The sequence below is a fragment of the Solanum stenotomum genome, chromosome 5 (assembly GCF_019186545.1).
Source record: "Solanum stenotomum isolate F172 chromosome 5, ASM1918654v1, whole genome shotgun sequence".
Taxonomy (NCBI): Eukaryota; Viridiplantae; Streptophyta; class Magnoliopsida; order Solanales; family Solanaceae; genus Solanum; species Solanum stenotomum.
In genome coordinates, this window is record NC_064286.1 from 42,071,979 (window position 1) to 42,098,615 (window position 26,637).

The 26,637-nt window shown below is 34.5% G+C and overlaps 2 protein-coding genes across 2 annotated transcripts; one reads left to right on the forward strand and one right to left on the reverse strand.

Moving 5' to 3' along the window:
• Positions 1-19,131: 19,131 nt before the first annotated feature.
• LOC125864001 (uncharacterized mitochondrial protein AtMg00810-like) lies at positions 19,132-19,497 on the forward strand. The gene has a single exon (XM_049543955.1). It carries the CDS (start codon positions 19,132-19,134, stop codon positions 19,495-19,497), a length of 366 nt encoding a protein of 121 aa, XP_049399912.1.
• A 1,076-nt stretch (positions 19,498-20,573) lies between these two features.
• On the reverse strand, positions 20,574-21,840 carry LOC125864865 (pectinesterase-like). Its single transcript, XM_049544960.1, has 3 exons — positions 21,816-21,840; positions 21,343-21,663; positions 20,574-21,268 (listed from the first exon to the last, which is right to left on the reverse strand). The coding sequence occupies exons 1-3, from the start codon at positions 21,838-21,840 to the stop codon at positions 20,574-20,576; spliced, it is 1,041 nt and encodes a 346-aa protein (XP_049400917.1).
• Positions 21,841-26,637: the final 4,797 nt, after the last annotated feature.

Genomic DNA, 26,637 nt, shown 5'->3' on the forward strand with positions numbered 1-26,637 from the left:
ATAGTTTAAACCAATTTAATAACTTAAAGCATGAAAATCATTTTAAATTAATTGACTAACTTTTTTTTTTTTTGAGAAAATGACTTAAATAAGTATTTATTATTATTATTATTATTATTATTATTAATCAATTGAAAAGGTTTTGACTAACATTTTTTAAAGTTTATTAAAAAAAAAATACTTTAACTTAGAACAATTTTGAAATGAGTGAAAAAAAGTGACTTAAATGAAGAAAACCCTTAAAGAACATATCTTTAAAAAAAAATAGGAAAATGATTTAACATAAAATATATAACATTTTATGATATTCGATTAACTTTGATAAAATAGTTAAATAAAGAATATTTTTTTATTTTTTTAGAAATAAGGATCTTAATTGAAACAACTTGGTCAATTAGGATTTTAACAAAATTAGATTAATTAAAATTTATTTATGTCATTTTTTAGAAATAATAATTCGAACCAACTTGGTAGATAAATCAAGAAATTATTTTAATCTAATTAAAGATAAGTGAAAGTTTTGACTAAAAATATTTGAACAAGTATAAGGGTTGATAAGAATGAATTATTTTTAAAGAAAACTAACATAAAGAATATGGTTCATCTTTTGGGGAATTTAATTAAATTAAGTTGCAATTTAAAAATAAATATATAAATAATCACACAATTCAATAAGTTAGGTAAAGGAAAAATTGATTTTGGACCCTTCTTGGGCCTGCTGCAATTGGGTTTGGGCTTTGACCCTACTTTTGCCCCTTGAAATCTTGTATATACACCAAATGTATACAGTTGTATACGGGTCGCGTTATGGCCCATTTTCCTGTATATTGAACCGTACACCAATCGTATACGATCCACTTCAACCTGTATTTTCATTTTTAAACCTGTATATGGTATTTTAGTACGTATGCTAGTGTATACAACATGTACATCAATGTATACATGTTGTATCTCAGCCCACTTTCAGCTCTCCAGAACCTGTTAATCCAATTTCAGGCCTTATTTGATGCTTTCAACCTGTACACCTGCTCTCGACAGCCTGGCCGACTCAAATGACAAGGAAAAGAGCCTTTATGGCTCGACTCGGAGATGCAAAGAAGAGAAGTCCATCATGGACTCATGAGGGATATTTCACATGAAAAGAACACATGGATAAAAGTTAGCATCTACTCACAAGGATAAGACGAGCAAAAATAACCACACGAGATTCGATTGATCTGAACTTAACCTTAAACGAAGTTCAATTAACAATAACTAATAAGAACAATTTTTATAACACTCAAAGGTAATGAAAGTCATGTAAATTCAGATTTAACAAAGTCAAATTTCAAAGCAAAAAGAAAACCCATTTACTAGTAATTTGTGAACAAATACAACTTTTCCGGGAAAACCCATTTACTGCCTCAAAACATGTAATAATACTAAAGGATGAGCCACCACAAGTATTGAAATAATTGTTCATTCAAATTAAAATAATCAAGTGAAGGTACAGTAGTAACTTAGTTAAGGTGAAGAGCAAACAATGCCACATAGTTAGCCAATAAAACATCACGTACTTTAGTCTAATCAACTTTATTTAATGAAATCTAACAATGCAAATTTACCATGTCAAAAGGCCGAATGTTGGAGGATAAGCAAATCCAATCTTTTTAAACAAAGGAGGTGAAAACTAGTAGGGACTTTGCTGAATCATTTTAAAGGGAAATGAAATATAATTGTAAGTAAATAAAGCCAAGCTAGCCTATTTCTCAAGCCAACATGTTGCACACAAGCACAAGTATACATGAACAAATATATAATGCAAAGATAGGGGCATGGATGGGCAGAGACACCACGTAAATGACTGAAATAGGCGACAAATTAATATCGGTATAGTCATCTCCAGGTTTAGACAAAGATAAGAGAGCTACTACTATTTTAACTAGCAACAACATGCTGGAAAATCAATTACCGAACCTCGGAAGATCAAACAATTAACATATACTTTTAAGACCCGAACCAAGTTGCGATTTCTATTCTAAGGACCACAACCGACGTTTGAATGCTTTTAATTAATCACTTAAGCTGGCCGAACGTGTTCGTTGGACAGACTAAATAGAGATACGCAAAAAGGGAGACAAATATCCATTCCGAATACATTTCACATTTTTTACAAGGAGCCGATCGCAAATGACAAAATAATTTTTTAAGCAGGATCTGAACAAAACATAGACGAACCCGACTCATACAAAATTAGAACATATTCAAATAAAACAAGACCCGCGAAACTCATGCTAAATCGACCCCTAAGACTTACAATGGTCTAAGAAACAAAGAGGAGAAAACAATGCATATATGTATCAACTTACGAAAAATTGAGATCACCTATAAAAGGTGATTCTGAATTTCGAGACTGAACTACAACTCTCATAACTCATCAATCGAGATAATAGCGAAATAAGAAGACTCTAACAAGGAGAACATTAACTCGGGAAAGGGGAAAAACACCAAACTTTCAGCGAAACAGAGGAAGACAATAGCCCTGGACTCTTAAGAGAGTTTCATTGCTGATTCACAGCCAACAGGGGATCCAAAAGCATTTCGGAATAAAATGTTAACATATATATTGCTCACAAAGCTGAGAGTCAAACGAGCAACACATTGCGAGTGAAATAGGTTCAAAGCGAAATGAGTATTACCTTAAAAGGGGCAGCAAACTAGGGTCGAGACGAGCTGGAACGAAGGGGCTTCCACCACCACACGAGGTTCCGACGAGCCTTGCTAGAAGTGAGTAGAAAAAAGAATGTATTGCTTATGTTTTATAGCTAGTAACTCTTCCTGTATATATATTTTTTGCCTGAGTACATATGTTTCTCAAACTCTATTCTCTCCTAGTTTTCCTAACACATTAAGCAGAGATAAACAATTCAGCAATTAATAACAATTAGTCAAATAATCAAATATTATGCTTAGAACTTAATTAACTCCCTATCAGATTCGTCATTTCTATTTTACTTTAAAAAGATAAAAATAAAAATGGACTTGTTTTTGAAAAATCGACTTAACTTATGATTGAAGAGAAATTGGATTTCCAAAAGAACAGAGTCGCCACTTAATTTTTTAGAAAAAATCAAGAAAAAACGTAAGGCTTTCAAAAGACTTAAATAGATTAAAGTCGATTGAAATAAAAAGGGTTCAAGTTCAATGTACATTCCGAGAAGGTGTTAGGCCCTCGGAATGTCCGCTAAGTTGCGGTTGACCGGCGATTTGACTAAAATGACTTTATCTAATTTTTTAATTTTTCTTTAACTAAGTCAAAAGAAATTTAATTTTTATTTTTTGGTTTTTTATAGGGGAACACTTAAAGGGAAATCTTCTAAGGGGAATAATTCAAGTGTTGACAAGTCTAGTAATGAAAATAAAGATAAGTAATAAATATATATATTTTTGAACATAAAAAAAAAGAGATATGACTATCTTTTGGGGATTAATTTAGTTAAAAACAATTCACATAAAGAGTTAGTCAGTACAATAACAAATAAATGTAAGAGGAGAAGGGAGAAAATTTGAACTTGGGCGTTTTGCCCAAATTCAGGGAAAATGGACTTTTGGGCCCAATTCTTTTTTCCTGTCCTATTTCTAAAAGGGTGTTGTGATTGAGCTTGGCCCAATTTTCCCAAAATCCCGCAGTGCCAAATTTCTGGGCTTTGGCCCATTTCTATGCAAATGCTGCTGATTGTTTTTCCTTGGGCTTTGGCCCATTTTTTCTGCCATATGGACCTGCTGTATTTCACATTTTTACCATGTATTTCTGTATTTTCCGACCGTATACCCATGTATACAGTAGGTATATCAGCCTATTTTCAGCTTCTCGGAAAATGAAGATTTAATTTCCAGCCCATATTTATCGTCTTCTGCCTTATCAACCCACAGTCTAGCTGACTTAAAGACGAAAAGAGATTTGAGCCTCTATGGCTCGATTCGGGAATACAATGGAAAGAAATCCATTATGGACTCGGGGAGGGTTCATACCACAAAATGAAAAAAGGAAGAATTAGCATTCAAAATAAGGAAATAATCAAGACATGATTTTAATTTATGAGCAGGCAAGCTAGACAATTCAAAACAACATAAAAGGTTACTGCCAATGAACTTAATAGATTTCCAAATAAACACAAAATTCAGAAAGAAGAAGAAAGCACACACTTGACAAGAAGAAACCACATTTTTTACTTAAGCGAAACAACAAAGTAATACCACTGCCTATCATACTAGAAAGACACCTCATATCTAAACATTCTAAAGGCAATATTAGACAAATATCAACAAGGTATATCAAATAACACCTCACTATCTGGCATGTTTGAAATATAATAAAAATGTATGAAATTCAAAACCAATATGAGCTATTTGCTACCATTAATCAAATACTTAACAACCTATAGTTAGGCAGTAAGCCACTTAGACAAGATCCATATTCAAGTAGAAGGGACAATAACACTTAATAACAACACAATCTTACACAATGGTTTACGAAGTCTCACTTTTTACACATTACTAGAAAAACAATCAAACATAAAAGGGCCTTGTCTGTTTCAAAACGGAAGCCATAAATACAACACATCAAAGCCACAGGGAACACATAGGGGGCTGAATATTCAGCAAGCCATATAATGAGAAGTTAACACCAAAGAAATCACACTTCAAATGATTTTGAACACTAAACTCCAACAAAACTAAGATTTGGAAAATAAAACAAGAAACTCAGAATTTATACCAACTCGACTTGCAAATATGAGCATTTTCGACTGAGATTCGAATAGCATGAAGACAAAACTGGATTTACACAAGTCACATTAGGCAGTGAGACCACAAAGACATTTAAGGAAAAAAGATAAAACTAAGCTATTAGAATAAGAATGCTACTGCACTACTGTGTTTAGCCAAATCAATTACTCTCAAAATTTAGACAAGTCATAAATCCAAATTCATACATATAGCTAAGACCAATAGCAAATAGAAATGATCAACATGAAAACTTAAGTAGATGAGGAAATGAGTCTAAAGACTCACATTCACTAACTAGACTATCAACCCAAAGCAATAAGATTGAAATAAAGAAGAAATGAGGATGAAACAAACGAAACCCCTTATAAACAGTTTCAACACATAACATTTAGGATCCGAAATAAATGCAAGTGAAAGGGAAGTATTACCTTTTTCTGGGCAGCGACGAGACGAGACGAGCTGAAGGCGACGATCTTTCACCACCAAAGCATGAGCTTGAGTATGAATAGCAAAACAAGGAACTTAGGCAGAAATCCAAGTAGTTCCCTCGAGTTCAACGAGTTAATTTTCTCTCTTTCGGAGTATTATTAAACTACTTTCACTTAAGTTGCTCTGTGTATCTCCGCTAAAAAATTCCAACTAAAAATCTCCAACCCTTTACAATGAATAAGAGGAGAATATATATAGGGGATTATTAGGGTTCCAAACTTGAGGAGGAAACAGACGAAATCTGGATAGGAATTAGGCCCATTTGAAATTCAAACTCGAAAAATCTTTCACCATTAAAGGGAAACACCTTTTTTCCTGCAATTTCAACCCCATTCCGGAAGATAAAAGGGAGAACAAACGGCTTTGATCGATTCATTGTCCTCGGGACATGACATGGCATCATCTCATGCTGGTGAGGACGACACAACAACTGGAATCGCTGAAAAGTTGTGCAAGATCGTACTAGCCTGAGGGAGAAGATGCGTCCTCTGTCTTAAGAGACGTTGGGACTTGCTTTCCGTCTATTGACGATGCTTTCGTGTAGATGTCACTTGGCTTTTGTGAACTCGCCCTCACATGAGGGAGATGAAGCGCATACTGGGGTCGGGGTGTCGTTCACGCGTCTGCTGTTGACATCGTTGGAGTAGACGAAGATGACGTGTGCTGCTCTATTTAGTCGTTGTTTCCTTTGTGAGTTGCTGCTGAACGTCTGGGCTGGGTTTCTTTTGGAAATACAGAAGGTGGGTCGGGTCATGGAGTTGAAGATTGGGCTGGGAAATTATTTGTATTGTTAGTATATGATGTAGTTGGAAAATGGAGGAGAAAATGGGCCCAGATAATTGATCTCTTCTCTTAAAATCATCAGGCTAGAATTGAATTTGAGCTTGGGCCATAGGAATTTATGTTATAGCCAAATGGAAATTAAAAATGTGGCCAAGCTTAGTTGATTAGGATAAGCTCAGCTAGTAATTTAAATAAGACGAACTCACGGATGGCCTACCCAAGGAAGAAATCACAACCATGATGTGATTAACTAAGGAGCTTCTTAATCTTAACGAAACAAAATATTAGTTTAATAAAACTAAAACCTCAAAAATATAAACTACCAATTTAGACAAAATTAGGTTAAATAGATATTTAAGTAAAAATAAAATCTTTTTGAGACGATTTTCTGGATATTCTTAAAGTGACATAATTAATGCACACTTGTAAAAATATACATATTTAGTATTCAAAAAATTATCAAAATTATTAAAAATGACAATTAATTTTTGAAGTAACTTAAAAAATATTTGAATTCTATAAACTAATTATTCCGAATCGATTGAAATTTAAGAAGCTTGGAAATTAATTATTGTTGGGGAGGGTCAAAATTGGGTGTCAACATGTATCGTTGCTTTTTGTCTTGTAGTAATGTATGAATTCAACTAAGTAGCTTTTGTAGGTATAAACTCATGGTGATTTAGCTAGAGGGAAGAGGAAAGCAGTACTGATCAGGGCAATTGATGTTCACAATGAAATATTGAGGAAACACTCAATTCTACCACATGTCACTCTCTCTCACTCTGAATCTATATCACTTTATTTCAAATAAAATGTCAAAGGTCACCTCTGTTAAGGGACCAGACACATGTTCTGGAAAGTTATATCTAACTTCTCTTCCTCCAAACTATTCAAAAAAATCCAAAATCTACTCATCTCCTCAAAAAAATTCACTCTCAATCTTCTCCTTCTTCTTAGTTGTTCATAAAAATGTCAAAATCTCCATCCCTTCCAAAAGACTCTTACCACACGGAAGATGAGTCTCTTATTCACTTCTAGTTCATCCCTCTACTCCAACCTGAAAATCCCTCTCCATCTACCCCCATCTGTGTAGGTGGAGAAACTGGTGAATCAACTCCGACTATAGAAGTCCTAACTACTTCGGTTGATGAACTCAACCCAAACTCACTCCTTCAAAATTAAAATCTCCCCTACTCTCCCACACTCATTATCTCTCCCTTTCAGAATAATTCTCAAGATACCTCTACTTGTTTAGAGGCTCAATCAGTTGTCAAACCTCCTGCAGTTGAAAACCCTTCTGATCCAGATGTTACTTCCCAGCCAGAACCCGTATCCTCTATTATGTATAAAAGGGAACGGAATCAGCCGTCCTAGTTGTTGGTGATGAATGGGTAGTAAAGATTCTCACAAATATGAAAGGGTACATTCAACCTCCTTCTCTGAGATGGAGTCAAAATCTCCAGATGCAGTGGAATACAAGTCGGGACCTTGTTTGATCAGACACCAGTACTGATTTACCTAAGAATTTTGTTCAAAAAGAGGTGGATGAAGAATCAGACATTGCTTCTCTGGTTTGGAAAATGAAAGGAAGGAGAGGAACAAATGAACTAGATGAATCAAGAAGGGTGGAAAGTGAAATCATCGAAAAGCAAAAGAAAGAATCTGAGAAATCGAAATCGGAGCAAGAAAAATCATTGAGAAAGGGAAAGGTAAGGTTCATAAAGGGAAAGGGAAAGCTGATGAACATCCTCCTGTTAAAGTTGTAAAAAATTATCCCACTCGTGGCTCACAGAAGAAATTAATGGGTGATGCTATAATTGATAAGAAAGAATAAAAAACTCACAACTGACGAAATAGGAACACTTTTAATGAAGAAAAAGACTTCTCTCTTGAGGAACCGATCGATGTTTCAAAGTTAATGGATGAGAGTGAAACTAAGTCAAAAGATATTCTGAAGATTTTCAGCAAAATAATGAAAACAGTCAATGGGAAGCGAGTTAAATATAATGACTTGAAACCTAAAGGAGATACGAAGAAAAGGAGAAACAGTAAACATGAATCGGTGGTGGAGAGACTTGAACCAGGGTCGCAACAACTTAAGAGACCAGGTTCACCTGTTAAACGAGGAAAGGCTGAAAAAGTACTATCCAGAGAGGAAAGAATTGTCATTCTTAAAACTCAAAAGGTTTTAAATTGAAGAGTGTTTGACCCAGAGATTCTTGATAAGCCAGGAATGAGATACCTAGTTGACTATGTGACCTTTCAAGAATGGGAACACTTGTTTGAGTGGCATGTTCCTTCCTTACATCAGGCTGAAGTTCGCAAATTCTCATATAACATGGAGATTCGTGAGGATGGGAGCAATGATACAAAATTTCATGATGTGGAGATCAATTTGAGTGAGGACATTTTGGGAGTTATTTTGGAAGTACCATGCCTGGGGATCAGGTCGATGGATGAGGGATTGCCTTTAAAGACCTTCATCAGTGCGGAAGGCAAGATAGATGGACTTAAGTGTGTGGGAATCCCTAAGAAATATCTAAAAGGTGAGCAGCAATTATACTTTGAATTTGTTAATTAAGTCCTTCTGCCCCACATAGAGAAAAGAACGGTAGCTTCCTCTGCTTTCATATTCCTAATGGAAGCTCTGGAAAAGTATGATACCATAAATATTCCAGGAACTATGCTGGAGCATATGTGTAAAGTGATGACTACTAAGGATGGGCGTCATGGATTGGCCTATGTGTACCTGCTAAATTGAGTCTTCAGATACTTCAACGTACGCCTTGGGAAAAGAGTTGCAGGTACTATAAAACAAGTCATCTCACTGTCCACTCATTGAATATGAGTGCATTCAGGGGAAAATTAATTCCAAGTCCCAAGTGTCAGATTTCCTTGAGCAGCAAGACCTGCTTAAAAGAGAAATAGAGGATCTGAGAGGATCCTTGGTAGCAAAAGACCTAGAGATAACCCGACTCAAGGCCTTGCTCCAAAAGGAAAAATCGTAGGGATCAGGTCCAGTGCAGATGTGCAAGCTGAGTTGGCAGAGCTGAAAGTAAAGAATTAAAACCTGCTTGAGTCTAATGCCAAATTGAACAAAGAGGTCAAGGTCCTGACCAAGCAATTGCTTTAGGCTCATACCGATAAAAACACTTGCATGACCTTGCTCTTGCAATCTTTTGCCTTACAACCCCTTCCGTCCTAAAATCCTCTTTGTTTTCCATTGTTTCCCTTATTAGTGGCGAAGTGCTTGTGTTATGTAATAGTTCTTACTTGTATTTTGGTTGATGCTTCCTCTATCGAATGAAAATATTGCTCTGTTTTCTTGTTTTATCTCTTCTCTAATTGCTTAGCTATTCATGTTATGTGCCACCCAAATGCAATATTGATTTTGTTTTTGTTTGACATCTTGCTTGCATTTACTGTTGTTACTTTATACCATATCAAAAGGGGAAAGATGCATATTGGTGATAGGGCGGTGTACGTATTGGTGATAAGGGGAGCAAAAACAACAACAACAATGCACTAAGGTGTCACACCCCGAGCCTACACTCTAGACGTGGACGACACTCGAGAACCATTGTTGATCTCCAAGGGAACCCTTGGCCTGATTGACTACTTAGCGGAAGACTAACTCAAGAATATTCAAGCTTTAAAAGAGAATTTAAATTCAAAGGTCTCAGAACTCTAACTATCTCAAAATAGTATACTCAAAACTGTTAGAAAATACTCTGAAAATAAAAATAGTTTGTCAAAATAGTTCCAAGCTAAGAGTAACTCAACAATAACTATCTATGAAGACTTTATAGTTCAACATGGATGTTGGGACAATACCCATGATACCTCAAAACTACTACTTTGAAAGACAAGAGCAAAGTCCTACGGAATGCAAGGAAGGCTCACCAAAGCTAGCAAGAAGTGCAAAGTGATGATCCTGAACACCTACATCTGCATCATAGAAAGATGCAGGTTGAATGACATCAGTGCATTGAATGTAAGAGTATGTTATAAAGTTAAATTAATAAATAATTGAGCTGGGAAGGCTGGAAGAATATTCACCTCAACTCAACTCAACTCAATAGATATCAATGATAAGAGATTAAATATTTAAAGCTTCATAAATAAAAAATGATGTCAAAGATGTATATAAAAATATAATAACTTACTTCTTACTCTTATTTGGGAGATTCTCTAACCAATAACCATCACTATGAGCTACGTGATGATACAACGTCTCGCCCGTACTGTCAAAACTGACCTATACCTTGCTGGGGTGTAGAACACCTCAACTAAGTAGAACAACTAAAGCTCTTCTCGAAAGCAATAAGGAATCATCTAAAAAATATAATCATTTACCTATGTTGGCTACATGGTTTATGAGGACTGTAAGTTGTCTGAACTCATCCCCATATTGGGTCTCAATACTACTCTCAATAAATATATAATCATGCTCAAATGTATAAAATATATTCTTTCTCAGTTTGAGGTAATTGCTCAAAATATCCTCTTAAGAGAGGTAATTGCTCGAAATATCCTCTTAAGAGAGGTAATTGCTCAAAATATCCTCTTAAGATAGGTAACTGCTCTGAAATATCTCTGAACTCATTAACTCATTTAGAAATCAAAGTTTCTATTTTCTCAATGTAAAAATGATACATTTGGAAATACTTAGTTCCCTTATACTCTTTCTCAAATTCGGAATAAAACCCTTCTCAAAACTCTTATTTGCTTTCTCAGAAAATCACTTTATGACAATTATTTGGCTAAAATGATTCTCAATAATAACTCAATAAATTCTCAATTACAACTCAACAATAGGGTTCATGCTGAAAAATAGACATGAACAGTCTACTCAAGAATCTCAATGCAAGATATAGCAACTCAATAATCAAGAAATATAATTCAGAACTCAACAATGAAAATCATCTCAAGAATTATCAAAACTAATAATTTAACCCTAGGTTATTCTTTACTGATAGAAAGTACATGTAGGGAGTGAGAAAGAACTGAGTTCGTCACTATGATAAGCTTGCATACCTGAAAGAACAAAACTCTTGAGAGGTTTGAAGAAAAACTTTGATTGGAAGACTTGAAACCCTAGCTTCTCTTTCTTACAGTTTTCTTGGGGATGAAGGTTAGAGAGAACCTTGGATTGAAAACCTTAGAATTGTTAAAGAGAATCTTGAACTTGGAGACTTAAGATCTTGAGAAATTGGAGAAATTCCTTTGTTGGAGTTCTTGATCTTTGGAAGAAGGAGAATTAAGGAATTTGAGAGTTGTTATACGTATAATGATGTTATTAGGCTGTAATATGGACTTAGGAAAAATGATTTAGGGTAAAGGATCAAGAATAACCTACTAGGAACGTAAGAAAACCATAAAAATCAAAGAAAATGACATTTTAATGAATCTCGTCGGCCAAATCGGCAATTTGGAGATCTCCTCACCAAAAATACTCGACGGATTGCCCATTGGGACTTTAGATCACCCAAATGGACAAAATCTTAAGGGTTTCAGGATAATTCGGTGAGATAAATTGGCGAGCTTATTCGGTGATTCGTCAACCCATACGCTTGATCGCCGATTTAGAAGGTGAGTTTGCCCAATTTCTCAGCCCGTGTATGTTCTAGTAAAACAACCATAACATTTTACTCCAAAATTGGGATCAGGAAAACTCAGTTCCATTTGAAAGAAAACTCATAGAACCTTAATTGGATAGGTTATAGAACACATAATTCATTATATGCTGAGAGATATGAGTGTTTCAAATAACCTTTATGTGAACTCATGCGAGAACTTAGCCAAAGGAATGCTTTCAACTTAGCTTGGTGTTGGAGGTCCCTTATGACCCTAGATCGCTTTAGATACTCTTGATACATTTGGTAAAGGACTTTATAACACATGATCAAGTAGGAAATCACCTGGTTCAAGCTCATATACTTACGATGAATGATTCAGATTTTAAGGGTATAGTTACGAGGTGTTATAGAATGATTCAAGTCTTAGGTTAGAAATTTTTGGGGTGTTACAATATTTCTCCCTTGGGATCATTCATCCTCGATTGACAGCTAAACTGAGCATGGAAAGGAAAGGAGTTACTCTTACTATCTTTATCATTTTTAAACTTGCCTACTAATATAGGTGGAACTATTTCATACTAAGAATTTGGAACCGTCTATAACACATAATTTACAAACGATATTGGTTTGAACATGGTCACACTTTATCTGAAGTTATTTGACATAAAACAAGGGTATCTGGGCACGAAGTAAACACATGACCAGTATGCCTTAAGCAATACGACTGCTAGCTTTCAAGACTAGCAACACATCTAAACCATGCCCTCTTTTATGAATACTGCACCTCATTAGCTGCAACTCATAACTCATAAAAAGATTTATGACTACTCTTACAAAGTTCTAAGTTAAACTGTGTGCTCTTGCTCTGTTCAAACCTAACTCGAAATCACAAGGTGCTAAACATAAGAAGTTTATATTATTCTAAACCACAAGATTCAGGTTTTATACCTTTATTGGGAATCTCATCCAAAGAATATTACTCCTTACCATCGCATTCAACCAACCTTTAGTCCTAATCAAGAAACACCTAATGCATTATGCATTAGTATATACATATGCTATCAACACCCTATTAAAGCCTAGAACTATAACCACTCCATGAAATTTTACTAACCAATTCTTTTAAGAATTTCTCATTCTCTCATCATCTCTACCAACTGAAATTTCACGCATTACTACTAGAAAACCAACTAATTACTATCATCTAACTATTATTCATAGTAAAACTTCATCTCATTGTCCTTCCACATTTATAATCTTAGATGGAATAAGCAAACCATCACTACCAAAATAAGAAGCATCAACATTCTCCTTCTATCATTACTCAACCATTATCATCAATAACATTATCAAAATAAAAGGATCACTGATGGAGCTTAGAGACAAAGATCATAAGAATGATTCATTTGAGAAATCTGATATAAGAATATGAATGACGTAACATTATTTTTCTAGACGTTGAGGGTAAATCATGAGCTCGTGAGACTGAGCATACTATTAGACATGCGATGCTTATTTGAATAGGTTTCTATCATGAGGCTGATATTCATAACTTTTTGACGTAAGCTTGAGATCAATGGGCTAACTAAAGTCTTTACCCCTCATTCTAGGAACTAAGCATAAATGTTAATCTATCTGAAGTGTATGAGGATCAAGGACACAATTATGATATTAGAAACATCAACATGATGTTGTAACGACTGAACTTTGAGGAATACGCTAGAGTATGAATGGATTGATATAACACTATAACTCTTTCTGAACATATCACTATCGGATTGTAACACTTAACTTGGTTTCTCATTTTATCATATCCCTCGTAGGTATGAAGATGATAATTTAAAGTTATTGATCTATTCCATCTTGTCTAAACTAGATTATATTTGATGTACTCTGATCCTCGACAAAGGCTAATCTCATGGCTACCGAACTCTCCATATGCATGTACTAAGATTCCTTCTAAGACCTCTTTCTCTGATGCTTCTCTTAACCTCCTCTTAATGGCTTATAAAGCTACTTAGTCTAACTCTTAATTGTTTGACTTCTCCTTCTTAGTATATTAATACCGCCTTTCTAAGTTCATATCTACTCAAATAGAGGAAGCGTCAACTATATTTAAGAGGCTCATCATTAGCTATTTATGATCCTTCGACCAACCTCTAAAGGGTAATAAATAATGCTCACATCAGCCTACTGCACATTGACAACTTGAAAATACTATCTAGACACTCATGAAAAAATTATAAAATTAATTTGAACCTTGTCTAACTACATACAATCTCAGGTACACCTCTTAATGCTCTTGCTAATATAATGACTAGGCCACTCTTTATTGCTCTCATCTAAGGGTCACAATACCACTCTTGTATCACTCACATTCATTGCAAATTAACACCTTATCTTTTAACCTACTTTATGTCAAACCTTCTAGATCAGATCTTAACACTAACATCATCGCCCTCATGTGCCTTTTTTTTTATCGCGACACTCATCCCAAATTCAACCTTAGTGTCTAGTACTAAACACAAATATCAATACAATTGCTCACATACTATACTAACTTATGACCTCTAGATAAAATTAAGAAACACTCACCCTCTAAGACCTCATGAAAACTAGTTAATCTTTATATCCCAGTCTACCTATTTACAGATTACCATCACATTCCCTTTCACAACTTAGTACTATTCACTCATTTGACAGTCTCTCGTGATTTCTTCATCTTGTTTTCTTTCCTTATCCGTAAATTTCTTGGGGAAGAATTGAAATTCTATCAATTTGGACTCAGCTTTTTAATGAAAAAAAATTATATTTAGGATCCTTATGTTATGAGTAAACTGTATTAGCATAAACTTATTGATTTATCAATTATTTTCATCATATCAACCGTGTATAATTGAAATTTAGGTTTTTTTCTGGTAAAGTTAAAGTTTGATAAATTGAGGACTTCAAGATCGATTTTAGCTCTATCTTCGATGAAATTTCATATTTGAACTTTCCTAAGCATGAATAAGATATATTTCAAGAAATATTTCAAATTTGAGTCAGAGTTTCCAATCCAAATATTAAATTTTTTTCTCATGAACTTTAATATTATGTTTTGGACTTTTAAGATATTAGGATTGTTCTCTTGTTTTCCTACCAAATATAGCAGATATGAAATTTTAAATGTCCCAAAAAAAATTATTCAAATTAAGGAATATTATTTTGAGATTAGTTTCATTTAATTCCATTACTTTTCATATTTTAAAATCATTTTGTGTTTTCATACAAATAACCAAAATCAATCTCTCTCTCATAACTCTCCATTGTTTAGATTTTTAAAAATATTTAAGACTAACCCATTTAAATGGAAAATCGTAAAATTAAATCCATCAAAACATGCTAAGTTTGAGTTGTCTCACCGATCAATATGGGTTGCTTCGTTTGACAGGTTAGTTTCCCAATTCTGCCCAGTTGTTGCATACCTCTAATTCAACCCATTAAATTTCAGGCTTAACTCATATACCGTTCCTTCACATAATTTACTTATATATCTCAACTCTCAGCCTTGCACCTGTTGATCAACCTCTTTTATTTAAATATTTTTTTTTATAATCAACTAAAATATAAAATAGGTGTAATTCACTCACAACGACACACCGTAGAATCTATCATTTCACCATCACACTCTCTTCCTCAAACATTAATTCCCATTTGTTGACAAGTTTTTCCTTCTTCTTATATCGTGAGTTTTTTAAGGTTTGAATTCTTTAACAATTTCATGAAAAAATAATTTCAAATTCGTATTAATCTTACTGGAAAACCGGAGTTTCATTGGAAATTTTAACAAAAAAATTTTAAAATGTTTTTTTGATGATATTCTTTTTTACAGCCTTAAGGAATATCTTTTGTCAGTCAGTTCTCTCATTAATTTATTTGGTGCTTGTTGAATATTGATTCAAACGTAATTAGAGGTTCCTATTTAGTTAGCAGAGTAACACGTTTGTTAGGAGTCCTAGTTGAGTCAAAGCATATCTTCTGTTAGTTGCTAATATTTAGCTTAGTGGATAAGGTTGTGGTTAAGTTAGTGGGTCATGTTTCTCTTAGGTGGTTGAGTCATAATTCCTATTTAACATGTCCTATGTATTTTCTTTTATATATCAGAAATATAACATGAAAGTTCTCAGCAACTCTTGTTTTATCTTCTTATACATGTTTCTTCTTTCTTTATTCTCCAACAATTGGTATCAAGAGCCAGGTTAGGTCAAACTGAGAGCAAATCAGTAGCAAGAAGAAAGTGACAATTGAGAACAAAGAATGGCTACCAATAGAGCATCTACCACATCTCAACAACTAATTCCCATCTTTAATGGGGATAAATATGAATTTTGGAGCATAAAGATGAAGACTTTGTTCAAGTCTCAAGAATTGTGGGATTTGGTGGAGAAGGGCTATGCTGAGGAAGATGAAGCACAAAGGTTGCGGGAGAACAAAAAGAAGTACTCCAAGGCTCTGTTTTACATCCAGCAAGCGATGTATGACTCAATTTTTTCCAGAATTGCTGTTGCAGAAACCTCAAAGCAGGCATCAGATATTCTGAAAAAAAGAATTCCACGGCTCGACAAAAGGTAATGACTGTTAAACTCCAATCACTCCGACGTGATTTTGAAAATTCATCCATGAAATGTAGTGAATCTGTGCAAGGCTACTTATCTCGGGTGAGTGCAATTGTTAATCATATGAAGGCATACAGTTACAAAATTACTGATGTAACTATAGTTTCTAAAGTTTTGAGAAGGTCTTAATAAAGGATTTGATCATGTCATAGCTGCTATTGAGGAGTCCCGTGATTTATCTAATTATGGTTTTGATGAATTGATGAGCTCATTGCAAGCTCATGAGGATAGACTGAATACTTCTCAAGAGAAGGGCGAAGAGAAGGCATTTTCAGATCAAGGGGGAGTCTTCTTTCAAAGGCAAATCAGAAGTTTCAAATGCCAGAGGATATGGAGGCAGAGGTAGTTTCCGTGGACGAGGTCGTGGCAGAGGACGAGCTCAGTTTGGTGGTGAGAATCGACAATTCAAGACCAATATTCAGTGCCGTTATTGCAAAAAGTGGGGCACAAGGAAGCTGATTGCTGGACTAAACAGAAGGATGAAGAACAACATGCCAATTTCACTGAGCAACAACAAGATGAGCGTAATATGTTAATGGCTCACTCCTCAATAGATGTTGGTTCAGATTATGCATGGATCATTGATAGTGGTTGCTCCAACCACATGTCAGGCAGAAGGTCACTGTTCAAAGAACTTGATGAATCAGAGAAGTCAGAAGTTCGTCTTGGAAATGACAGTCAACAGGAAAGGCACAATCCCTCTAAAAGCTTCTCATGGTAATGTGAAACTTCTCCATGATGTGCAGTATGTTCCTTGTTTGGCCCATAACTTGTTGAGTGTTGGGCAACTAATGAATTGTGGATATTCTATTTTGTTTGATGACAATTCCTGTAGCATTCAAGATAAAAATTCAGGACACAAAATTGTTGACATTCAAATGACTCAAAATAGAATGTTTCCTCTTGAAGTTTCTGATGTTAAAAGTTTTGCATTGATTACCAAAGGCAATACCGAAGCTAATTTGTGGTATTTGCAGTATGGTCAATTGAATGTAAAGGGGTTACAATTATTAGGTCGTAGAAATATGGTTCTTGGTTTGCCTAGAATTGATGCTCTTGAATTTTGTAAAGGATAGTATGGGAAGCAAAATAGAAACTCATTTCTTGTAGATAAGTCTTGGAGAGTATCTGTTTGTCTTGAATTGGTGCATGTTGATCTATATAGTCCTATGAGTGTTGAGTCCTTAGGTGGAAGTCGATATTTTCTGCTTTTTACGGATGATTATAATCGAATGAGTTGGGTATATTTCTTGAAATTCAAATCAGAATCATTTGAGAATTTCAAGAAATATAAGTCTTTTGTTTAGAGACAAAGTGGTTGTAGAATTAAGACTATTCAAACAGATAGAGGTGGTGAATTTATATCAAAAGATTTCAACACCTATTGCGAGGAAAATGATATTCATAGAGAGCTCACAGCACCATATACTCTGGAGCAGAGTGGTGTTGCCGAACGAAATAATCGGACAGTCGTTGAAATGGGTAGAAGCATGATGCAAGCTAGAGGTGTACCAAAATATATTTGGGCTGAAGTTGCTGCTACTGCTGGCTACATGCTGAACATTTCACCCACCAAGGTTGTTCTTAATCAAAGACCATATGAAGCATGGAGAGGTAAAAGCCCAAGGTAAGCCACTTATGTGTCTTTGGATGTATATTCTTTGGTGAATTCCCAAGCTAGATATAAGCTTGATGAAAAATCAAAGAAATGTATCTTTGTTGGATATAGCACACAATCCAAAGCTTATAAGCTATATAATCCATTGAGTGGAAAAATTGTGAACAGTAGAAATGTTATGTTTAATGAAGATGCTAGTTGGAACTTTGATTCTGAGAATGTTATTTCAAATATTAAATTGCTGCCTATTGATGAAGCTTTTGAGCAAGAACCTGCAGCAGTTTCTGTTCCAGGGAACGCATCCAGCTCTTCTCTAACAAGTAGCAGCCGTGCTACTCATCAATCAAGAACCTCTGCTCCAGCAGGTGATCACAGCTTAACCCCCCAAGGAAGTGGCAGCAGTTCTTCTTCAAGTGATTCTTTCAGTGATACTCCACCACTGAAATTCAGATCGTTAAGGGAGATTTATGAAAATTGTTCTTTTGCTATGTATGTTACTGAACCCAGTTGTTTCAAGGAAGCTATAGAAAGTCAAGCATGGAAAAATGCAATGATAAAAGAGATGCAAGCAATTGAGCAGAATCAAACATGGGAATAGGTGAATCTACCGTAAGCATACAACGATACAAAGCAAGACTTGTAGCTATATGATATGCACAACATCAATGTATTGATTACGATGAGACGTTTTCACCTGTCGCTCGCTTTGAAACGGTGAGAATACTCTTATCTTTGGCTGCTAAACTGAGCTGGCCCATTTATCAATTTGATGTTAAATCTGCATTCTTAAATGGGGATTTGAAAGAGGAAGTTTATGTTTCCCAACCTGAGGGTTTTGGTGTTAGTGGCAATGAGAGCAAAGTATACAAGCTCAAGAAGGCTCTTTATGGGCTAAAACAAGCGCCACGGGCATGGTACAACAAAATTGACTCGTACTTCCTGAGGAATGGATTTGAAAGGAGCGAGAATGAGCCACGTTGTATGTAAAGAAACAAGGTACAAGTGATTTTTTGGTAGTTTGTCTCAATGTGGATGACATGATCTATATGGGGTCATGTGAAACCATAGTTGCTGAATTTAAATCTTGCATGATGAAGGAGTTTGAAATATCAGATTTAGGTATTTTGCAATACTTTCTTGGTCTTCAAGTTAAACATGTAGAAGATGGTATTTTTGTTTCTCAAACAACCTCCTGTTCAAGTTCGGTATGCATAATTGTAAAGCGGCTGCCACACCCATGAATGCAAATGAAAAATTTCAGCTTAAAAATAGCACAGATCTCGCTGATCCTAGTCACTACAGAAGCTTGATCGGAGGTTTGAACTACCTAACACATACTCGTCCTGATATTATGTTTTCTGTTAGTATGTTGTCTAGGTATATGCATAGTCCTACCAAGCAGCATCTTGGTGCTGCCAAAAGAGTTTTGCGTTATATTGCTGCGACAGTTGACTTCGGGATTTGGTACTCCAAAGATGCAGATTTCAGCTTGACAGGATACAGTGATAGTGATTGGGAAGGAAGTATAGATAACAGAAAGAGTACTTCTGGAAATGTGTTCAATTTAGGATCTGGAGCGATTTGTTGGAGCTCAAAGAAGTAGGACGTGGTTGCATTATCATCATCAGAAGCAGAATAAGTTGCTGTAACTTCAACAGCTTGTCATGCCTTATGGTTACGAAGAATGTTAGTTGATGTTTTCTATCGACAAGAGGGTGCGATAAATATATTCTGCGATAACTAGGCAACAATTGCAATGACAAAGAATCCGGTTTTTCACAGCAGAACAAAGCACATAGACATCTGTTATCATTTCATTCGTGACCACACAGCAAGAGGTGATATAGACTTGAAGTTTTGCGGTACGAGGGATCAAATTGCAGATGTTCTCACCAAGGCACTCCCACAAGCCTAGCATGATCAGTTCCGGCAGAAACTTGGAGTCTGTAATTTTGAATCAAGGGGGAGTGTTGAATATTGATTCAAACATAATTAGAGGTTCCTATTTAGTTGGCAGAGTAACACGTTTATTAGGAGTCCTAGTTGAGTCAAAACATATCTTCTGTTAGTTGCTAATATTTAGCTTAGTGGATAAGGTTGTGGTTAAGTTAGTGAGTCTTAATTCCTATTAAAAGTGTCCTATGTATTTTCTTTAATATACCAGAAATATAACGTGAAAGTTCTCTGCAACTCTTCTTTTATCTTCTTATACGCTGTTTCTTCTTTCTTTATTTTCCAACAGTGCTTTTACAGCAAAGATAACTACTACGACGATATTGGTAATGGGGGAACGATATATGTTACGTTACTCTCCATTAATTTGAACACTAACAAGATTATCCAAAAAATAATAGAATGTGAGACATGAGTTCTGGTTAATTATACTTTCCTCGGCTTAGCTCCGCCACTAGGGTTCTTTCCATTATTAACCAAAGGTCTCGAGCCATGTGAATGAAGAACCCTCAAGGCTCAATGAAGATGTATAGTTATGCTAGTTCTGAATCCAAATTAGTTAGTACTATCAGAATTGCAGATCGTTAATAAACAGGGAAAAAGCACATAGCTATTTCTTGTTTATCTGAAACATTTGTACCAAGAAAATTTGATGCAACAAGATAAGAACATATGCCGACTATTTTTGTAATGTGATAATTATAAGGAGCACAACCCTAATATTGTTTAAGAAAAGTCTAAATAATATGGGATATTGGCGGGAATCCACTTGTCACCATGTAAAAAGTTCCTAACGGTAAAAGTTGATGCAATGCTTGGATCCGTAGTAAGGGATGCCCATGTCACACGTCCCTGGGTAACAGCCCCTGGTCCTCTATTCTTGTACTCTAGAAAATATGGATGGCGACGAACAATGGGTTTCTTTGCAGATGCAGTCCATTTAATCCATCCTCTAGGACTTATGAAGTGGTCAATGTAACTTTCCATGACCACTGCCCTAGAGTATTTACCCCATGGTCGACCTAAATAGGTGGTGACGTTATCCATATTCTCCAAATCTCGGGTTGCCTTTATAGTGCAATTTTGAAGCACTATTCCGGTTTTATCTTTCTTAAACTCTCTCTTTTGTGCTATGATTGTGTTATACTGCCTGGCCAATGGAATGTATGCTTCAATTAAGCAGTTTTGGAATAAGGCCTTTGCGTTACCGCAAATAAAGTCTACCGTGCCATAGATTTCACAATCACGGTAAAATTGATGGTTCCTTTTGACATATAGAGTGTCTTGATACCCATCAAAGCGACATCTATAGAAAGAAGCCAAATCTGCTTCTACTCTTAATGCCACTGCTTGATACTCTGCCGGTCCAGCGTCATTCCTAAAGGTGATGTCTTGGGCAGTGAAGCCACTCCCACGAACCGCTACAAACAAAATAAGAACAAAGAATTATAATTTATCAAAATCAATGAATCCATATATATAGAGGGAGACTTACCCACTGTTGCAGTGTCATAGGTTTTATTGCCGGCGTAGAGGCTTCTATTACCCGTTATTATTGTAATACCCATTCCTTCTCCGATCAATACTATATTCGTCTTTTTTTTATCAATTAGAACGTATTCCCGATATGTGCCTTGTTTAATCTTGATATAGTATGGTTGGACACTCTTATTCGGGGCTGCATGTATTGCTCCAGTTATAGTCTTGAAATCCCCGGTCCCATCTTGAGAAACAACAACGTGAGGTGTTTCAGGGATCAACTGACTGTGACAACATAAAACAATAGCTGCAGCAGCAAACAACGCCATTATATTCCCTGCATTGAAAAATTAAAAGAATCTGATCAATTCAGAAGGCTTAATGAAAACAAATAAGTAGTAACCAGTACCTATTGCATAGAGATAGAATTATTTTTTTTATAGTATGAATGAATTACAACTACAATCCAGAGATATAGAGGAATGATACCGCAAGAAGTATTTGAGATAACCATCGCGAAGGTGAAGAACAGTTTGGTGCTAACTCAAAAGAACGAAAACTTTGAGTCACTGGAAGGAGCAAGCAGCAAACTTCTTGGCAGTTGAAGCTTATTGTGAATAAATGGAAATTTTTAGTCAATGTCTACTTTTATACTACATAAAACAATAATAATATTAATAACAATACCAACAACAACAACAACAATAATAATAATAATAACAATAACAATAATAATAATAATATGTAACATTAGAATAGTAAGTATATTAATCAAGTTCAATGCGAGTACCAGACATCGAATGCGAAATAAATAAAAAAACTAATTAACTGGATAACCTTTTGTTGTATTATTAGTTTCAACTTTCAACTTCTATAGTCATATTTGAGAGGGAAACTCTAATTAATTATTACAATGTTGCTAAGGAATTCAAAGTTCAAATTTGCTACTTCTTGTTTTCAATTACCTTAATTGACCCTGTTTCTAGTAAAGTATCTAAATAATACTCAATCTCAACACCCAATAGAATAATAATAACATTCATATCCATGTATAATTACGTAATATGTATTTGTTTTTAGCCATGAAGAAATATTCTATTATTGATCACATGAAAGTAAAATAGAAAACTATTGATCACGTGAAAGTAAAATGTAAAACTATGAAAATAAATAATAAAATGGCATCTTTTCTTTATTACTACTAGGTTTAAAATAGTCCTTTTAAGTATCACCAGTGCAATTTTGATCATTTAAGGAGTTGATATAGATAATATATATAAAGACAAGGAGATTGCTTCTATTAAATCTTCAACTCAAGTTGAGAATACCAAAGTCAATTAAAAAAAAAAATGGAGTGGAGGGCCATATAGAATAAATAGGACAAAGGAGAAAATTACAATTGCAATAACCAATAATATGATAATCAAAACAAATTAGATAACAATAATAATAGAATACTATGAGAATAATAGTAAGTAAATATATATTCCTCCATATCATATCCTCCTCCCCTCCCCCCCCCCCGAAACAGACTCCAATAGCATTTCCTTTTTGAAGATACCACATTTGTTATATGACGTTTCAGTAAAGTATGTTCCTAACTATCATAAATCATATGAATTAATCAGATAAACATAACTATCAACATTTTCATCTATCACTTAAAAATATTAAGTACAAACAAAATCAAACTCATTATCACAGAAATGTTGTAATTTTTATTAACGCCTTATCAAACTCAAATAAAACCCTCATTCAATCTTTTTTCACAATTTCACAAAAATCAACTTGCACAAATATTAATATCAATTAACCACCTCAGACAAAACCAATATTTTCATATGTGAGTATAATAAAAAGTGCTTTTTCATTTTAGGAATTGATGAGTTGTTCTAGAATCATCAAAGCATATAATTATTTTTCTTCTCCAATTTGGGAGTAGAACACAAAATAATCTTGGTACCACCAAACTCTAACACCCAATCTTTCACATTTCTGCCATAAAATTCACTTGAAAAATGACCACATAAATATATCATCCACTTAGTCAAATTTATATTTACCAAGCGAGATTAACAATTTGCCACACACAAATAAATATTAGATTGTAGAGATATAGTATCATCACATACCTTATTAATATGAAAGCAAAAGTCCAACTATAAAATAAACTCCTCTGCAGTACTGACTTCCACAATAAAAAAATAAAAAAATCCCTTTTGATTGCTATGGCTTCATCTCGCATTGACCCTTTTTTAATATTTGATTCTCACAATAAATTACACAACTCTCCTTCCCACATCCAAGTGTGAATAAATTTAATTCTTTGATTACTCCTTAGTCAATAAAGCCAACAAAACTTTGAATTATCACAACTCGACTGCAACAGACCCTTTAAGATCGTTGGAAATCTTATGGAAAACACATTACCATAAATATTTGTATGGAATTCACCAAAACTTGAGACATGTCATACGCTGTCCTTAAGAATATCCTCGTGATTCAACAAATTCTTCTAGTATAAAACTAGGAGTTATAATCTAATAGAGGTCCAATAAGAATGAAAACCCAACACAATAGAGTAGGTGTTCTTGATATCTTTTCTCTCTCCAAAAAGAATAGACCTTTTATTAGTATTTATAGATTGAAAGATTATCACATAATTTGGCTAAAGAGCTCAACCCAGTCAAAAGAAGAACAAAAGATTGTCAATATATAATATTAATGGCTAATTAAGAGGGATAATCTCCAAGTAACAAATCTGTTAAAATTAGAAAGTAACGCTATAGACATTATGTTAGGAGAAAAGTCAACAAGACTATTAAGGACATTTAATAGTCATTAGCATATTAAATATTGCCATGATAAAAAAATAGATGTAATTTCACTTGTCTATCCCCACCAAGACAATCTCAACATAACGAAATGAAATAAATACATAAAGTAAAGGAAGAATAAGATAAGAGCAGAAAACTTATTCATTTTACCATAACCCCAAAACCTACTGTCACGTGTACGAGCCACTAATATTAAAATACAGAATTCACAAGTCTCAATAATTTTATTTCTCGATTAGAACAAAACATAAGTAAAAGAACAAGAGGGCCCATCAGGATGACAAACAACTACCTCTCAAAGTCCCTTGACACTCCTCGAAAATAAAAGAAGAAGATCACATGGGTCTGGGATCGAAACCTACACAGTGTAGAAGAAAAGAGTGAGTACTTAACAACACGGTACTCAACAAGCAACCTACTAAACAACGTAAAACTATATAGAAATCGAGTACTCCTTTCATCTCAACCTAACCTCCTCAAACTACAACCTGCATAGAAGTTAGACCAACCTAATAGTTCTACAATACACAGTTCACAAGGCTCAATGATCACAATCCAATAGTCACATTTCAACAACCAATAAGTATCAAGTATGTCAATCACAAGTGTCAAACAGATCAATCACAAGTATCAAGTGCATCAAGCACAAGTAACAAGTAGATCAATCAAAAGTATCAAACTGCAACAAATCACAATAGTCAATTCTTTCCAGATCCATTTTTCTTTGGCACAATATCACTAACCGGAATCATTTCCCCTTGGCTTTTATCAATTCCCAGTCGAAACCATTTCCCTTTGGCATTACATCACATTACTTGTCGGAACCGTTTCCTTCAACATATTATCACTAGCCGAAACTATTTCCCTTCAACTTTATAATATGTAACTGGCCGAAATCATTTCCCTTCAGCTTTATATCATGTAGCTTGCCGAAATTATTTCTCTTTTCAACATAATATCACATGTCTCATCACGGTGCACATTAATATCAATGCATATAAGTAATTTATCACCATAAGGAAGAGACAACAATTCAACCAATTCAAGTCCACATTAATGTCATCAAAGCATTTCACCAATCAATCAAATAGGGTTCACCACAAGAAAATTCAAAAAACATTATGATCAATATGTTACCTTTTCTTTAATCCCATTTTTATTCATTAAGATTAATCAAGTGGAGCAATGAACCAATCACCTCATTCTCATTACTCCTTAACACACACAATGAAGGGAAATACACGAATCAACTATATTTACATGATTTAGGAAATTAATTGCCTTAATTCAATCAACATCAATCCAAGATTTGAGTCTTCCCCTTTCGAATAATTTCCAACACCCCACACTCTAGTTCAATCAAGTAATCATAATAAGATTCTGGAATAACAACTCTTTAACACTACAACAAAAATAACTTTTAGCAACAATAAATATAGACATTAATAAAGAGTTCTAAAGTCTTTACCGACATTAGTTAAGTGTCATTAGAACCAATGTCTCTAAAGGCTTTAGGGACATATACAAAAAGTGCTAATTACCGCTAAAAATACATATTTAGCGACAATTAAGCTATTGATGTTAATTAATTACCGTTGATGATCATTTTTGATGTAGTGCAATTCATATATTTATAAAAATGGGTCAATCAACTCAAAAATTATAACAACTCCAATTTTACAATAGAAACATTCAAATATTATAATCACTAAACTTGAAGTTATAACGGAAAGTGAAACTAACAAAGAAAACTAATGTAGAAGATAACTAAAAGGGAGATGAGAGCCATAGACTCAAAGAAAGGGGATGAGAGGACTAGACATTTTTCTCAAGAATTTGCATAAAATCCGCATATTAGTAGGGAATGTTCCTAACTCCTAACCTCTAGACTGAAACTTAGACTGAAACTTCACCTAAAAGCAAGGCTGGAGAGCAAAGGAACCCACACATAACACTACTAATCCTTGGGCTTGAGCTTTACTTATTCTTATTTACAACAAAGGAAAAGCCCATCCAAGTTCTTCTAAAGTCATTCTTTCTAGCAGCTATCTAATACCGGTCAAGAGCTGCCATTGGACGAACTTTCATCAATTCTCTTTCCGGTTTGGTTTCCAAGAGGTGTCATTCTTTCTCATCTATCGTCCTTTTAACTAGTTGTTAATTGGGTATAGGTCCCACTCAATCTTTATGAAGGCCTTCTAATTTTTCTGCTTCATTTTGGCTCAATAATTAGTTGTGTTGCATCACATCCGTATATGTATCGATATTAGGCCGAATTTGGTTCATAACAAAATCTAATTTCAAAAATGAAATTTGAATCCAAAAATCTTTACTTGTAAATGTTATCCAAGATATTTGGAACTCATTGGTGAAAACATTTCGAAAAAGGAGTTAAAAATCAGTTCACAATCACCATTTTAGTTTAGAACTCAAGTTCTTGAAAATTCTTGTCATTTGTCAATCAAAATTCCAAG

Bases quoted from the DNA above. Each gene is read 5' to 3' on its own strand.
- LOC125864001 (XM_049543955.1), top strand. From the start codon at position 19,132: ATGAATGCAAATGAAAAATTTCAGCTTAAAAATAGCACAGATCTCGCT.
- LOC125864865 (XM_049544960.1), bottom strand. From the start codon at position 21,840: ATGGTTATCTCAAATACTTCTTGCG. The intron at 21,664-21,815 runs GTATCATTCCTC...TTTTCAATGCAG, and splicing joins TATCTCAAATACTTCTTGCG to GGAATATAATGGCGTTGTTT. The intron at 21,269-21,342 runs GTAAGTCTCCCT...TTTTGTTTGTAG, and splicing joins CTATGACACTGCAACAGTGG to CGGTTCGTGGGAGTGGCTTC.